General features: G+C 40.5%; 1 protein-coding gene across 9 annotated transcripts in view; it reads right to left on the reverse strand.

Moving 5' to 3' along the window:
- Macrod2 (mono-ADP ribosylhydrolase 2) overlaps window positions 1–18,505 on the reverse strand; it is a 2,026,591-nt gene that overhangs the window by 171,461 nt on the left and 1,836,625 nt on the right. For all 9 annotated transcript variants that reach the window (XM_085833735.1, XM_029471909.2, XM_029471907.2 and 6 more), the window contains exons 10-11: window positions 8,687–8,731; window positions 596–679 (exon numbers count right to left, since the gene is read on the reverse strand). In XM_085833735.1, coding sequence (XP_085689861.1) covers window positions 596–679; window positions 8,687–8,731 — 129 coding nt within the window. The remainder of the gene's footprint in view (window positions 1–595; window positions 680–8,686; window positions 8,732–18,505) is intronic.

The raw sequence follows: 18,505 nt of genomic DNA on the forward strand, positions 1-18,505 counted from the left end.
CATATGTCTTCTAACGTTCAGAAGCTATACCTGGAAAACGTACCCCATCCACTTCTCAGAGAAAATCTGCATGACTGTATGCTGTGCTAGGGCTACTCAAAACAGCACCATTTCTTCAGAAACCTTAGCCCAGAAGGACTTGTTCACTCACTGTAAAATATCCAGATACAATGGCCCATAGAAAAATAGAAGAGAGATATCTGCAGCATCTTTCTGAGGTTTGATTCTGGAATCCCTAAAAACATCTTCATGACAAAAACAGAGGATCCCAGTAAGACAATAGCCACAGCATTGGTCATCATGTGTAGACCACATGGTATAAGAACACTTGTTTTTAATACAACTCACACAATTTCACCTTATAGAAGTGCAAAATATGCCATGCATAGAATGTGACTTTGTAAAACCTGTGTTTTTCTTTTTCTTTAACACAACAAATCTGACTTCTCATATTCACAAAAGATACTGAGCATAATTAGGAAGGCATAGTACAATTATTCTGTGGCATTTTCAACCCTTGAGAATACCTAACTTTGGAAGTATACACATAATTTACAAATGAAATGAAAGCTTGTCATCAAGGCACAGAACCCACCTTCACTGGAGTCTTTTGAACTTTCTGGTTTCTTTGCTTTGCTCTTCTTGTGGGGTGGAGAAAGGCCTTTAGGCTCTGGCCCTTCTGGAAGTACAAAGATTTATTAATTCTTAGTTAAATATTTACCAGTAAGGTTCAGAATGTGTTAAAATTTAAAGATGTTTCTCCTTAGTAACCTCTGCCCAACACACACACACACACACACACACACACACACACACACACACACACGCACGCACTTAATTAAGTCTTGACTATAGATCCATCTGTAAATGTGGCTGAAGTAAATTTTGGCAAGGAGCTTGGATTTTTCATTCTACTACACAGACTTAAACTTAAGCTCCAGCATCTTTCTGTAGACATCATTAATGATTCATACTAATGTCAAATTATACACAAGAGCTTTATTAAAAATTTGAATAATTCTCCCCAGGAAGTCCAGGGCATTCTGCTTTTTATTTCATGGCTTAGCAGGTGCCATTATACCTTTCTTCTTAGTCCTCAAAGGAGGGCAAATGAAATACAATGTCACCCCATCTTTTGAGGTAACAGGAGGACTGGAAAAGATGCTGCTTCTATTTAAGAGGCTTCTTTTGTAATCTAGAATCTAAGCAGATCTCTCATATGTCCCCAATTAAACTATTGTGTTTAACAACTTCCTCAATGTTTTCTTCAATCTACCCACAGGGGCTAGTAAAAACTGAAGGGAGCTTGACAAAACATCTCTCAGTCCACCCCCATCTGATTAGAATGTTTGCCAGCTCTGAGTTACATATTCAGCTTCGTCTTCCTCCTGAGCTCAGTGTCTTCTACCTTCCTGGCTGGGTGGCTTTTGTTTGGGGCTGGATATCTTCTATGGCTTTCCCCTTCCATTTTCAACCCAGTAACAACTCCTTCTTCACTCTAAGACTAGATGCTCTGGCCTATGCCAATGAACTCCTCAATACTCTATCTTCCTTTTAACTTTCATTAATGGGGAACCCAAGAAATCTATTTTCTGGGATCCTGGTACTCTTTGTGGGGTGACTGGGGCCTCAACTAAGGTTAGAGTCATTATCAGCTGACCTTCTTCCCAGGTCCTAGGTCTCAAAGGCACGCTTACCATTACTCCATGCAAGGCTTGGGGCTTAAGTGCACTACCCTCCAAGGCCTAAGGGTTTCTCTTCACTAAACCCATATCAGGAATCTCATAACCTAAAAGCAGTCTGAACTACACCTCATGTGGACCAACTTCTCTCTGTGGTACTCCATGTCTGGATGGCATTGCATACTATCTACCAACCAGTTTAAACTAAAACCTAGGTATCACCATCCAAACCTAGGCTCATCTTCTGCCCACACCAACTAATCTTGCCATCTCCACCCTAACATATCCTAGACCCATCTATTAGGAATTGTGCTGGCACTCGAGTCAGCAGAACCTCCTGGCCTTCTGTGTCTCTAGCCTTCTGCTCTCCTCTTCTGAGAACTGTGCTTCTGCTTCTCTACACAGTGAGCTTTGAAAACATGAATCAGATGCAGGGTGCTCACCTGTTTGAAATCACTACTTAGGGTGAACATCCTCATCTACTTCTGCTCTAGAACACAATGTGCCATGTGGCCCTGTTGGCATCTATAGTTTCATCTTTCATTTGCCTTTTGTATTTCCCCCATTTTTATTTTATATTCATGGATGTTTTAAATGCATGTATGTCTGTGTACCATATGTGTGCAGTGTCCATAGAAGCTACAGAAGGTGTAGGGTCCCCTAGAACTAGAGTTACAGATAGTTGTGAGCTCTGCCATATGAGTGCTGAGAATTGAACCTGGGGCCTCTGGAAGAACAGCCAGTGCTCATAACTGCTGAACCATCTCTTCAGCCCCTCTTTAATTTATTTTTATGTTTGAACCACAGTTAGGCTGATTCCTGCCCTCAGGATTTTTTCTGCTGTCTCTACTCCAGTATCTCCATCACATTTCTGCCTACTTTGGATCATTTTGTTGTTGTTGTTTTACTTTGTTTTCCAGGCTAAATTCAGTCCTACCAAACCCTCCCTAGAAAAGCTTTCCCTAATTCCATAATGTAAAACACCTATCAGTGAAGCCTTTCAAAAACCCGCCACTTGGATCTGGAATTATCTTGCTCCTTTGTTTATGTCTTTATTTGTACATTTATATACACATTCAACCAACTCTAAATTCTGTGAGCAAAGGGCACTTCTCTTTTCGAATCCCTCCTGTATCCTTGGCGCTGAGCAGTACAGTGAGAATTTCATTTTACAGTCTATTTTATTTTTGCTTCACTGGTCCTTTCTTTAAGTCTAAGATCTAATAGGTCTATGCCTAGTTCTTATACTCTCAGCAGCTGTTTGCTCATTCCAGAATTCTAAAATTATACTATGGAACTATGTCTAACTAATTTTCCCCCTTCTCTCTCAATTGTTAAGAAAGAAACAGAACAACAATTAAAAAAAACATCTGATAGAAGGGCTATTACAAATTTTGGCATCACAGTTTACAAAGGTTTGGGGGCACGAGCGAGGTTTTATGTGGTCACAAGTCAGTCATGGCTGAGGTTATTATGATGGCCAGGATGAAAAATATTGCCAATGACTGCATTAGTGACTTCTGACTTCTGTCACAGGTGTGACATGCTTGCTGACCCTCTAGAAGGTTTCAGCAAAACCAGAAATGAGGTCTTTCAAACAGCTCATTGCGTACAAATATCCAGTCCATGGAGTCACAAAGTGGGCAAGGTGACATTGTGATCTCACCATTAGAGGATCTAGGCCACTGGACTCTCAAGAGTGCTTCTGTCCTGGGGCCAGGTGAGAATCTCAAGAGATGAAAAATGCAACTCCAAACCAGGGCTGCTTACACCAAGGGTTTTGATAATTGCATTCCAAATTTGTGATTTCCCACCTTAATAGAAATTCTTATGGTCTAGGGGAGATTTTTTTCAAAGACATCTGCTTGCCTACATTTAAAGATATCATAATACTCCCAAATACTAACATTTTCTATCATAAACTGCAGGTGTTTGGTGGACAAGGGAGCATGCTGCATATAAGGGCATGGGGGAAATTCATGAGTATTTGATCATTTCTTGATGCCCACGAGATGTTCAGGTAAAAGTCACCGATAAACATGACCTCTGTGCAAAGGTTTCTACCTGAGGCTCAGCAGGAGAGTTACTCCCTCTTGCTCTGAAGGGAGCTGAAGAAGCTGATTTTATTTCTCTTTGAAAACAATGCCATGGGCTTTCTTGGTAAGCACTGTTTTAGGTTGCCTGCTTCTGGCAAAGGCTGGACTCTGGAGCCTAGCCCTAAGGATGGCTACCTCCTACCCTTATGGTTACCCTTCCCCTCCCCCAGACAAGCAATATTATGACACTTGATGTAGGTAGAGTTCTGCTGGCTCAGACTGGTCCAAGTAAAGAGTGTGTGGCTGTTGAGATGGAAGGACATGGGGCAACCATTTGCCATGCTGGAATTATGGCTGATTAAAGGGCTAAAATTTCTAAGTGTTTAAGCCAGCTTGCTTCTTTTATGTCTTTTATGTCTTACGTCACCTTGAAGATCTATCAACTCTATTTGAGGTTCTTATGCCTCCATTTGCTCTTAGGGTCTGGAGACCAGAGCAAAAACTTATTCTCATGCATTCTGGGGTAAGTCAAACTTGGATTCAAATTCTGGCTGCACAATTTAAGCAGCAACTATTTGAAGCCTCCATAATGAAAGTTTTCTTTGTTGTATGAAATAAACTCATGCATGTCCAGTGATCTGCATAGGTGAACGCCCAGTTGAAATCAGGTGTGCTAAGAGGTGTGCTAAGCCAGACCTGAGCTCCCTCACATCAATCAGTTGTGCTGTCTCTCCCTCAGCTCTTTCATTGGTAGCTCTGAAATGTACATGGCTGATATTATCCCATCTGCAGAATCATTTGAAGCCTTCCATCAGAACTCAAACCACTCAGAGAGCCAGGTGAGAAGCACTTCATTGAATTTATATATAGCATCTGTTATTAAGTTGAGTAACTCAAGTAGCCCTTCGTTAGGTCAGTTGTATTCTTAATCATCTCTCTAGTTTTATGACCTCTGTCAAAAGAGGTGATGCATGGTGGAGGGAAGGCAGAAGTGGATGGTCTTAGGAGGAGGCCTTGGCTCATCTTGCAGGCCAATATACAAGGACTGTGAGATTAGAATAAAGTCAACCTGCACACCAATGTCTGGCAGAGCCAGCTGGAATGCTATGGACCATCTGGTACACGCATCTCCCATGGTTTCAACACTCAAACATTAGGAGATGGAAGCTAGCTTCCCACATCCATTCTGTCGTGTCATCATGGGCCACTGAGTCAGACTCATCCAGATGCTGATGGCAGAACTCTCTGGAAATCTGATTGTACTCGAATCAGAAATGATAGTACTCCAAACCTCAAATGCTGATTCTAGCTTGTGGAGTCCTCCTGCCTTTCAATAATTTCTTAAAATGAATCAATGATGTGGATAGTTAGCTAACTCTACTTAAGAAGTCAAGTGCTTTTGCCTAGAAATGTGTACCTGTAGCACTGAGGCAAATGATCCATGGGAACATAGGCTGGCTGAGAAGGGATGGTCCCTAGAGCTGAAGATCCTCCAAGGACACTTCATGTAAGGCAATGAATAAGAATAACTAAGAATAAAACTGGTCCCGAGCAACTTATTCTAGAGCAGATTTTTTAGAAATAAGACAAACTCTATGGACATAAGAATTGAAGTTTCTCACTGACACCATTGCACACACTAGCAAGATTTTGCTGAAAGGACCCTGATATAGCTGTCTCTTGTGAGACTATGCCGGGGCCTAGCAAACACAGAAGTGGACGCTCACAGTCAGGTATTGGATGGATCACAGCGCCCCCAATGGAGGAGCTAGAGAAAGTACCCAAGAAGCTAAAGGGATCTGCAACCCTATAGGTGGAACAACAATATGAACTAACCAGTACCCCCTGGAGCTCGTGTCGCTAATTGCATATGTATCAGAAGATGGCTTAGTTGGCCACCAGTGGAAAGAGAGGCCCATTGGTCTTGCAAACTTTATATGCCTCAGTACAGGGGAACGTCAGGGCCAAGAAGTGGGAGTGGGGGACTTTTGGGGTAGCATTGGAAATGTAAATGAACAAAATAATTAAAAATAGTGAAGAAAATAAAATAAAATAGAATTGAAGTTTCTATAAAAAATTCATCTTGGGATTTACTTTTCACAAAAATCAAGCGACATTCTTGTCTTAGAGAATGTTTTACACTCTCCCAGGTACAGATACTGGGACAGTGTTTTGAGTACAAGTAGATAATTTGAGAGTTTATCTCAGGAAGTATTAGAAAAGGACTACAGAATCAAGGTAAGAAAAGGAAGACAGAAAATTCTGCATACATTCATGATAAGTCCTAGCATGGGCATCATAGACTCAACTCTATTGGAGACTACTTGGTGAGGGTATAGAATCAGGCTATTTAATTTCCCAGCCATATAAATATTGCCAGTGAGGACTTAAATGTGCTGGCTTAATGTGAACTGAGATATGGATACAAAATATGCATGGACGTCAAAGATTTAGTATTAAAACTTAGACACAGTATGTAACAGAATTTCTTTGTTGATTACATGTTGGAATGATAATGTTTTTGGATGAGTGTGTTATATAAAATTTTACTAAAGCGAATTTTATTTATTTATTTTAATGCAAGTACTAGAAAATACAAAATTAAATATGAAACTCATATATTTCTACTGGACCATACTAACTACAGCATAACCTAAAACTTGTCCCAGATATGTCTTAGGTGTGTGTGTGTGTGTGTGTGTGTGTGTGTGTGTGTGTGGTGTATCTGGAGATTGAATCAAAGTCCTTGTACAAGAACTCTCACTGAGGTACACCCCCTCCACAGGAATCCTGGGAAATCAACTTTTAGCCCAGAGGTGGTTGGAGAGCTACTCTGGAGAACTAGCTCACCAGAATATTGGGTTTTCTTTCATGAATAGAGAAAAACACTCAGCTGGGGGCCATAAAAGCTATCATTAGAAAGTTTCCATCCAGAGCCAAGAATAGGTGCTGAGGGAACATAGGCAGGGAGCCAGGAGCTGCTCCTGCAGTCTCTCCTCTGCTCCCTCCATTCCTGCTTGGAACTTTCTGATACTTCATCTACCTCTATTAGCTGAGTCCATTGCCTTTGTGGAGAGAAGGAAATCTTACAAATCAGACATGTCTTAGACTGGAGAAGAATAGAAAAAAGGCATGGGTTATTACTCCAGTGAGCTTCTAAGAAGGGAGCAGATGTTATTTCTCTATGCAGTGAGTGGGTCACCACAAGAGGGACAGAATTAAACAAATGCAGAGAATGTCCATTTTAATCAACTCTCAGTCAATGAGATCCTTGACATCAGTATCTGAAGCTCTGTTAAATGGAGCTTCTCAGACAAAGATTATCAGCAGCATACTCAAGACTAAAATCTTTCAGATATCTGTTTTAAAATTTGAAGGCTGACCCCATTTCATGTCAAGAGCATTTTGACTATTGAAATGGAGAATACGCTTCTCTTAATCATATAATTAGCTCCATGGATGAGAAAAAGACAACAGAAAGTAACAGCATAGTGTAGCTTTATAGAGAGCTAAGCACTGTGAACAGCATTTAAGGTATATTATCTCATTGAGTCTTCTATGTGAAACAATATGGTGAGGATTATTGCCCCAGAAGTGACCCATGAATATGGTAGAAGAGCGTTAAAAGTTAACAAATGGTGTAGCTAGAACTGCATTCAAGTCTATGGATTAATGAATCACTGGTTAAGGACACACTGAACAGCTCCCTTAGGCCAGAACTTATAAATTTAGCCAACAGGTTCCTTTGGGATCCTGGTCTTTCTTGAATGGTTGGGATTTATCTTAATAATGAGAACTGTAAGTGCTATGGGATATTCATCAAAGATAGCCACAGGGACAATTGAGGTTTCATGAGCAGTGAAGAACCACCACCATGTAGAATGGAAGAAGTGATGTTATGTGATTTCTTTTTTTTTTTAAATTAGGTATTTATTTCATTTACATTTCCAATGCTATCCCAAAAGTCCCCCACACGCTCCCCCACCCACCCACTCCCACTTCTTGGCCCTGGCGTTCCCCTGTACTGAGGCCTATAAAGTTTGCACATCCAATGGGCCTCTCTTTCCACTGATGGCTGAATAGGCCATCTTTACCTTCCCTGTCAGAGGAGAGGTATCTGCCCGGCCCAGGAGGGAATTGCCAGAACAGCAAATATCTTCAACAAAATTGTTATGTGATTTCTAAACCTTGACATTGGGGAGGTGAAGCATCTCCTGGGCTCATTGACTCCTTCAAGGTGAAATCAGCTGGCTACCATGTTGGAATGCCTTCTAGATCGTCCAGATCTCTTTGTAGAAATTCAGAAATTGCCCCCAATAAGGCTTCTGCTCATAGCTGAGGCCAGTCACCATCCAGGCAAGAAGATAAGAATTTCTGGAAGACCCTAGAACCTGTCTTTTTGAGACCCAGATCTTAGAGAATTGGATGAGTAAACCTGCTTTGCTCTGGAGTTCCTCAGCCACAGCTTATCAGCAAAGCGAACTGTTTACTTGAACACAAAGATGTGGTGGTGGTTTACAAATTGCCTCACTATGCTAACAAAATGTCTTTCCTTCCTTCCTTCCTTCCTCCCTCCCTCCCTCCCTCCCTCCCTCCCTCCCTCCCTCCTTCGTTCCTTCCTTCCTTCCTTCCTTCCTTCCTTCCTTCCTTCCTTCCTTCCTTCCTTCCTCCCTTCCTCCCTTCCTCCCTCCCTCCCTCCCTCCCTTCCTTCCTTCTTTCTCATTCTCTCTCTTTCATTCTTTCTTTTTTATTTTGTTCCTTTACTCTTGCAAAAACTTGAAAGTTAGTACTCAAACATAGTAACTATATTTGCCTAAAAGTTACTATGGCTGCCTTCCTATTTTACGATGTTGAACACACATTTAAAATGTTATATTTTCTTAATCTTATTCTGTCTTTCATTAAAAATTATAGGATTTGAATAAGTTCCCTACGTTACTCCAAGTAATAAAATTACAATCTTATTACCTGAATCTTCTTTCATGTCAGCATCTGTTCCTTCATTGTTATCATCTGTTGGAAAAGGAAAGATAAGACTCACATCAAAGTAAGAAACAACAGAACTGTCCAGTTTGACTCATCGAATAACAAAAGAAACACAAAAGGAGAGCAGAGAGCAGTACTAGAGCAGCCATTTGTTCAGGATCATCATGTGGAGCTTGAAGAAAGTGCACTCTTCCAGCAGAACCTAACACCAGAGGTTACATTCCTGTTTATGACAACATATAAGGACCACAATGTGTTTTATTTATACAAAGTATGTGTGGTCCCATTGGACATTTTAATTATTTGAAAGTGTTACCCACAAACTTTAAGTCCCCTGAGTCTACACTCATGGACAGCATGTGTGCAGTGCTCCAATGTCAGCACAATGGACAGACCCACACCAACATATGCCACCTGCTCCCACAGACTCTACTGGTGGTCTCCTTCCGGTTCAATCCCCTTCATTTCCCAGAATAACACCTTCTAAATGGACAGAGATGTATGATTCATCTGCACTATGATGGCATGCTTGCCGGGTTACGCTCGTTTCCTTTCCTCTTTCTCCTCTACCCTGCCCCCTCTTTGTGTGTGTGTGTGTGTGTGTGTGTGTGTGTGTGTGTGTGTGTGTTGAGAAATGGTCTTCCTGTGTAGCCAAGGCTGTAATAATGCCATGTAAAAAATTCTCTCAATCCTCCTGCCTCAGTTGCATACTACCCTAACTACTTACTCCTATGAACTTACAGCCTGCTGTGTCTCTTCTTGAATGCTCCTTATATCTATTACCTTGGTCTGAATGTGTGGAATCCCTTTATTTGTTGAGTCTTATCCCCAAAGTCATGATCTTTGAAAAATGATTATATCACCAAGGTGGACTCCCTGATGAATGAGATCTGTTGCCTAAAGGAAGAAGTCAAGTTGAAGCTCAGTCTTTGCTCTTCCATTAAGGAATGGAGAGAAGGTACTATGTAAGGAACATGGGCCATAGCAGGCTCTAGAAGTGGCATTCTGGCCTGTGGGAAATAAATTTCTATTTTATAGGCCTCCTCATTTATGTATGGTGTTTTCTCACAGCAGCCCAGGCACTAAATTAGAGTCAACACCCCCATGGTTGTTCCCCCTGCTTACTTTACTGCACTCCATTCTAATAATTCCTCTGAATTATGTGTCTTGGAGGTTTCCCAGTAGTTCCTTCTGTTTTCTTTCTTTGACATACTTTCCATTCACATGTGGCTGCCAGCCCAATCTTAATACAGTTTTACTCTGGTCTACAGCCTCATAATAACACTTCCCCCCTACCCCCTGTGCAAAGAGAAAAACTGATTCTGCCCTCTGATACTTAAGGTCAACAATATCTGGTTCCAAGTAGCTTCCTTACCCTGTGACATTTGTGTTATCACCTAGACAGATCGCAACATTCAACTACTCTCTCTTTCCTCAAGGTATTATTGATGTTAGTATATTTTATGTTGCTATAACAAAATACTTGAAGTGGGCACTTTACAGATTCAGGAGGTATATTTAGCTCATGGTTTTGGAGGATAAAAGTATAAGATAGTGCGGTTCCATCTGTTCAGGCCTCTGAACAGAGCACCACTGGCTATATTACGATATGCAGATGGTATTACTAAATAAGCACACACACACATTAATAGTAAGAAAGATAGCAGGAAAAGACACAGCTCTCTTTCTCTATCCTATAAGTATAAAATCTGAGCATTAACCCAGTCCTGTGAGGACCACATTAATGTCTTTCTATGGTAGTGCCCACATGATCTGATTATCTGTAAAATGGCCTAGAATTTTAATGGCATTAGATTGAAGACCAAGTTTCTAGAGCACAGAACTTTGGAGCATAATCTATAGTATTTTTCATTACCTTCCTCTATCTGCCTTGTTCCTGATAGTGAATATCTGTCTCTGTCTCTGTCTCTGTTTCTGTCTCTCTCTCTCTTTTCATCTATACTCTTTAAGTCAAAGTTTGCATTTTCTGATGCAGGTTCAACTGAGATAGACAAGAGACAGCTGAATCAGAAAGAATGTCTGTGACTGTTTTCCAGACCATCTATTTGATGTAAGTTTGAATTAACTGTATATTTTTCATGGATCTTATTTTCACTGTCTTAGGAAAATATACTTTGGCCAGGCAGTGGTGGCACATGCCTTTAATCCCAGCACTCAGGAGGCAGAGGCAGGTGGATTTCTGAGTTCGAAGCCAGCCTGGTCGACAGTGAGTTCCAGGACAGCCAGGGTTACACAGAGAAACCCTGTCTCGAAAAACAAAAACAAAAACAAAAAAAATTTCTAAGGACATCTGAACTCAGGTCTACCTACTGGCTCTTTAGCCCACCTATTTATTAGATATATAGTTTTGGAAAGTTGTCTATTTTTTCTGGGTTTCAGGTTCCTCAGTCACAATGAGTGATGATAAGAATGTCTATTATATAAACTTGTTTTGAGGACTGAGTTAGATGATGGAATGCAATTTCTAGAAGAGGTATTGAAACATCATCAAATGGTAAATTGTTACTTGCATAAAATATCATGTTCCAGCACTGGTGAATGGCTCTGCCTTCCAAATACCCATGTCATGAACACTATGGGGGTGAAAGAAGCAACATCTTGAGGTCCTTTGTCTTTTCTTGGTAAACCCTGCCCTTTATTTTATGTAATAGAAAAGATAAAGACCTTTTCACTAAATGGACAAACCACAAACAGCCATGCAATGTGGGGAAAGTGACATAAAACAACACAATCCTCAGTATCTTAATATGAAAAGGAGGGGTAGTAATGCAGCCAGCTCTCCTAGAACTGGGGATGTGTGCACACACACCCAAAGCTAGCACTGAATAAGCTTTCAAAGCTTCTGATTATTTGGTAATATGACACTAGTGTTCTACTTCTGCTCATTTGGTAACTATTTATTCAGGTCTACAACATACAAGAAGCATAGTAGTCCTTGAAGGCAGAGGTCAAGAATCCCTTTCTTAACAGAAATCACCAATCAGGTCATGACAAGCAGACCGTGGGCAGAAGCAGAGCAGGAACTGACATGATGCTGTAGGTGAGCAGAGGTTCTATCACAGACAGAGAAGAGACAGCAACACCAGAGGGAATCCATAGAAGCTTTTCAGAGGAGGTAGAGGGTAATCTAAAGAGTAAGCTGAGGGTCACTGGTGATAAAGAGAGGAGGCAGCTGCTTACAAGAAAAGATAGTCTCTTTGTTACACACCCTTGTTCACTGGCACTTTAAAACACATGCATGCTTGACTTCTGCCCCCTGGGTCCTTTGCCCATGAGTTTGCTTTGCTTTCTAGAGCTGGTTCAAGAAAGTCTATATAACTAATATGTCCCAGGAGCCAGCCAGCCACGCTGGAGTAACAGCTCCCAGTAGCTCAAGCTCATCCACAAACACCCCAAGCTTGTTCCACATGGTTTCCATAAGTCTCCTTTCCTCACCCAACTCGAAACCTAGCAGTAGAATGTAAGTGCTTTAGAACTTAACCTATTGACTTTCTTTCCTTCCCAGTCTCTCTTCTTTCTCCTTCTGGTATTTCCTGGGATTACCTTCTGAGTAAACTATCCCCACATTTAGATCCTTGCTTCAGGACAGGTATTTATTTATTTATTTATTTATTTAATTTTAATCACATGTAGAGGGGAAACACTTGGCACTATGTGTGTGTGTGTATATGTGTGTGTATGTATATATATGTATATATATGTATATATATATGTATATATATGTATATATTATTTTTATATATGTATATATGTATTGATATGTATATATATGTATATATTATTTTTATATATGTATATATGTATTGATATGTATATATATGTATATATGTATATATATGTGTATGTATACACATACACACACACACACACACACACACACACACATATATATATATATAATATGAACAGTCAAAATACCTGCAGTGAAGGGGCTTGATAACCTGAAACTTATATGGTCTTTTCTGCACATCATTCTCTCTCTCTCTCTGTGTGTGTGTGTGTGTGTGTGTGTGTCAGAGTGTTTCTGGAGATTACCATTTAAGTTGGAAGACTGAGAAAAGTAGATAGTTTCCCCACACGGGTGAGCTTCAGGAAATCATAGGAGTCCCCATAGGGCAAAATAGCTGATCTTCAGTTGTATCAGGGGTGAACTTCATGGTCCTTTGGCCCCAGTGTTAGCTTGATGGCTTTCACATTTTGACAGTTTCTTCTCTGCCTTTGAATTCAAACTGAAACACTGGTTCTTGTTTTGTTTTGAGCCTATAAGTACTCAGACTAGACCAGTGGTTCTAAATTTCCTTTCCTAATGCTGCTACTCTTTAATACAGTTCCTCATGTTGTGGTGACCCACAGCCATAAAACTATTCCATTGCTATTATATAACTGCAATTTTGTTCCTATAATGAATCATAATGTAAAGATCTGATATGCAGGATATCTGTCATGACGCCCCAGGTTGTGAACTGCTGGACTAGATCCGTACCATTGGTCTTCTGGTTCGCAGGCACTGGCCCCAGAGGGGAGCTGTGCTGCAGGTTCTTGGGGATTAAGTTCCTGCCTAAAGATCTGGAGACTTGTCAGCCTCTGTAATTGCATGGGCCATTCCTTATAATAACTGCATTCCATATGTGCTTGCACAAGGTGTGTTCATCTGTCTCTGGAGAAACCCTAAGAAAAGTGTTTTAAAAATAAAGAAAAGTCTAACCAATATACCAACCTTTAAAGTTTATGATGAAAACCAGAACAGCTAAACAACTTTAGGCAGAACTATGCCCTGAGTTCCAAATGATAGCTTTTTTTTCTTTATGACTGCAACTCACTATGGTATTATATGAAAAGTTCCTTGATATTTTGGTATTTGAGTTACAATAAAAAGAAAGTACTTTTGATCTGGAAAGTACCTCTTATGGCTGCGTATTAATTAAATGGAAGTTACTTCAACATTATTTCATGCAGTGTGCTTGTTTCAGTCATGTTTACTCATATTTCTAGCAGGGCTTCTTTTCCTGACAGTAGCAGGAAGCAGAACGACATTATATAAAAGCAGATGATAGCCTCAGGAGGTAGGGAGTCATGGCACTCCAAATTTGAACATAGTTAGGGGACTGATGGAGTGTGGGCACAGAGCTCCTGCCCTTTTATGCAGTCCTTCAAGCTTCATACGTCTTTGTTAGAGGACAAAAATGCAATAAAAGGTCTCTAGCCAAAGAGATACAAATACCATTTCAAAACAGAGAGCAATCCATCAGACAGCATTGCTCTGTGTGTTCCAAAATGCCAGTTCCAGAAAAATCCCCTTCGTTTCTTAGGTGTGCATTGCATGAAGGCTAATATTCCATCGCCTCTCAGGGGGCCTCTTTGATGTTAATTTCTATTCAGCCCAGGTTCTATTCAGCCCAGGTTCTATTCAGCCCATCACTTTCCATCAGATTACCCTGTTGAGTTCTGCACAGGATACACACTTATGACTAAAGTTCTCATTTTAATAAAAATATATGTGCAAGCCAACTAGTGTCTCTTGAATAACCAGTTTGGGGAACTGTTGTCATATTCACTTCAGAAGTCCCTTTGTAAAGAAGAGGCTAATCTGATTTAGCTATATGGTGGATATCTATTTCACCTTCTCTATGGGTGACAGAATTAATATGGATGCTTCTTGTCTAAGCATTCTACCTGCTTTCTGAGAAGCACTTTGTCTCCCAGCAATAAACAGTACATACTTACAATAATTAATAAAGTATGATCTAGATTTTTGAATAACGAGGTGTATCTTCATACTCTTCATTAGCTCTACATTATTAATAGACTGTGAAAGTAGAAAACACACACAGACACACACACACACCAGATAGACAAATCGAAATACACAGATAATTCTCTTTATTCTGAATAAAGTTCTCAAACTGTAGTTTTGTCATTATCCTGAAAACTTGTTAAACATGCAAACTTCCTTCTCAACAGAGGAATCTCTAATGGCCAAGAAGCACTTAAAGAAATGTTCAACATCCTTAGTCATCAGGGAAATGCAAATCAAAACAACCCAGAGATTCTGTTTTACACCTGTCAGAATGACTAAGATCAAAACTGAAGTGACAGCTCATGTGGGATTGCAAACTTGTACAATCATTTTGGAAACCAATTTGGCTGTTTCTCAGAAAACTGATAATGGATCTACCTTAAGACCCAGTTATTCCCCTCCTGATCATATACCCAAAAGAAGTCCCACCATACCACAAAGACACTTACCCTACTATGTTCATAGCAGCTTTAATTGTAGTAGCCAGAAACTGGAAACAACCTAGATGTCCCTTAACTGAAGAATGGATAAACAAAATGTGGTATATATTTACATAATGGAGTACTACTCAGCTATTAAAAGTGATGACATCATAATATTTCCAGGTAAATGAACAGAACTAGAAAAGATCATCCTGAGTGGGGTAACCCAGACACAGGAAGACAAACATGGTATGTACTCATTTATAAGTGGATATTAGTCATAAAGTACAGGATAACCTTGCCATGAACCAGACCTGAAGAAGATAAATTGTAATCCGGAGGGCCTAAGGGAGGCACTTGAATCTCACTGAGAAGGGGAGATAGGTTAAATATTGGGGGTGGATGGAAGAAGGGTCTGGATGGGGAAGGAGGTGGGAATGAGAACAGGAGAGATGAGGAGAAGTGAGGACAGAGGGAGAGACTACTGGGAGAGAAAACTAGATTGGGAGGAGGCATCTCTAGAATGAGCTGGATACCCAGGACAATGGAAACTCCCTGGAATTTATGAGGGTGACTCCTTGCAATGGGGGATATGGACTGACTATCTCATGTGCTCAGGAAAAAATTCCAATAGAGGAACTAGGACATGAATCCAGCCACAAAACCTCAGACCTACAATTTTCCCTAACTGTAAGATGTGCAGGAGTAAAAGATGGGGCCAATCGATGACTGTCCTAGCTTGAGACCCATGCCATGAAAGGGAACCCACCACTGACACTATTAATGATATTCTATTATATTTGCAGACAGGAGCTTAGCATAAATGTCATTAGAGAGGCTCCACCCAGTAACTGATGGAAACAGATACGGAAACCCACATTCAAACTTTAAGTGGAGCTTGGAGAATTCTGCAGAAGAGGGAGAAGAAGGATTGAAGGAGACAGAGGGTCAAGGACACCACAAGAAAACCTACAGAATCAACTATCCTGGGCCCATAGGTTCTTACACAGACTGAAGCACCAACCAGAGTGCATGCATGAGGTGGACCTAAGCCCTTTGCACACAGGTAACTGTCATGCCACTGGGTCTTCATGTAGGACTCCTAAAGTGGGAGCATTTGGATCCCTTCCCCTGATTGGGCTGTCTTGGCTAGCCTCAGTAGAAAAGATGCACCCAATCAAACTGCAATTAGATACATGCAGGCTGATTGATACCCAGGGGAGCCTCCCATTTTCTGATGAGAAGGAGAGGACAGGTTGATGGGGAAGGAGGATAGAGGGAGGGTTGGAGGGAGAGGAAGCTACAAATGGTATATAAAGTAAATAAGTAAATAAGTAAATAAATAAATAAATAAATAAATAAATAAATAAATAATTAAAAATGCAAACTTCCAGGATACATTCAAGACTTCTCAAGTAAGAATCTGTGGTAGGGAAATCCAAAAACCAGGGTTTTGACCATTTTTGAATGAGATGTTTAGACACACTGCCATTCTAGATCCACTTTCTTGAAGAAAGTAGATGCTTGTCTTTGGGGACATCTGTAATGAATCTTGTGATGATTTTCTAATGTTAATGTGGCATAGTATGTGCCTAAACCAGGGCTAAGCATAGCCATGCTTGTGCTTGAAATCATCCAGCTACCATGCAGCTGGATGGATCTTATCATGGGCCATATCCACTCCTTAGATTGGCTCAGAGGTATATGTGTGGATGGAGTCTGACTTCAAAGAGGACTGTAGTTGCACAGAAAAAAGAATGCAGTGAATGGCAAAGGTACTCTAGGGAGCTATTGAGCTATCTTCTTCAACCCAAGGAAATAACCTGAAGAGTGTTATCCTGAATCCTCATCGCAGTTTTAAAGTCATTCATATAAAAGTGTGAGTCTTTCAAAGACCATCAGTTTTACACCCTTTGGTGTACATGCACACTGTATGTGCTCACAGTCCACACGCTTCTTGTGCCATTACCTCCATATTTCATTATCATTTGTTTATGGGAACCATTTGTATTCACAAAGAAAGATAATATTATTACAATAAATAACACTGTCTATGATTTCCTTGGTGTATGGGGGATACTGGGATCCTCCTAGTTCGTTAATACTTTTGATAGGCAGAAACGGCACCAACATGGACAGATGAGGGACCATCCTTACAGAGATTTAACTTCTGACATAAATTGAATACTAGGAGACACTGAATCTACCTAATGGATAGATTGTATAGAGTAGGTGAGAGGGCTGAATTTTTAAAAAAATGAATATAAGCAAAAAGGTGGGTTTTGTTTTGTTTTGTTTTGAGTATGTTGGTTGTGGGTCATCATGTGCACTCAGTTGCTATTAATGTGTCAATCTTGACTTATCAATAAAAAGAACTCAAATTTTCATTTTCAGCCAGATTAGCACACAGTGGTACTAACTACAGAATCTGGGATTTGGGAAGAGGAGAAATTAGGAGGTAGTGGACAGTTTTTGCAAGTTGTTCTGGATGTGGTGAGTTGAAGATGGCTAAGAGATGTCGAGCTAGGCCCAGGTTGTGTACTGGTATCTACAGCAAAGAGAGCTGTGCCAGATGCAAAGGCAGCAGGAAAGTAGAAGAGAGAGAATTCACTGGAAAAATGACACTTACTCAAGGATCCCAAGGGCTCCTAAGTATCATGGAAATTCATTGATCAAATACATGCCATGAGCTAGCTGTCATGGTTGTCCCATTAAAGAGGTCCTAGATCTGGCTGCAGTGGTATGTTCTCATGATCCTAGCACTTTAGGATAAGATGCAGGAGGGTTGTTACAAGTTTGAAAACAACGTAGACTACGTGGTCAATGCATCCAGGGCTACTATATACAGAGAGACCTGCTGAGAAGAAGGAGGAGGGGAAGGAGAATAGGAGAAGGGAGAGGATGAGGAGGAAGGGGAAGAAAAGAAGAAGGAGAAGAAGGAGAAGAAGGAGAAGGAGGAGAAGGAGGAGAAGGAGGAGGAGAAGGAGGAGGAGAAGGAGAAGGAGAAGGAGAAGGAGAAGGAGAAGGAGAAGGAGGAGAAGGAGAAGGAGAAGGAGAAGGAGAAGGAGAAGGAGAAGAAGAAGAAGAAGAAGAAGAAAAGACAGGAAGAGGAAGATGAAGGAGGAGGAGGAGAGAAGAGAAGAAGAAGGAGAAGGAGAAGAGAAAATTGATTATAAAAACCTCACTAAAAATGTTACATAGGAAAGGTTGAGACAGTCATATGATTGTTGTAATTCATGGAGCAAATAAGAAATAAAGAAGACAAAGGGCAGGGTCCCATGCTGAGAGGAGTTAAGTCTGTTCATATCAGTGACAGAACATTGGGGAATTTTGAGTTACTTTCTTGATTACTCTTTGTTCTTTTTTACTGGGCTTTATTAGAATTTCCTCATTCATATACTATTGCTCAAAAGAAATCCACTTTCCATACCCTTGCCTCTGTGCTTTCAAATAAAAAACAGTAAACTGTTGAAGGGTTGAAGCCCCCTACTGCAGTCTCTTTGAAAATATGACTTCATGCCCCGCTCAAAGTGACATTGAAGAAGTTTCTGTTTTTCCAGA

Source organism: Mus caroli, unplaced genomic scaffold, assembly GCF_978045245.1.
Source record: "Mus caroli unplaced genomic scaffold, Mus_caroli_1 scaffold_2, whole genome shotgun sequence".
Classification (NCBI taxonomy): domain Eukaryota; kingdom Metazoa; phylum Chordata; class Mammalia; order Rodentia; family Muridae; genus Mus; species Mus caroli.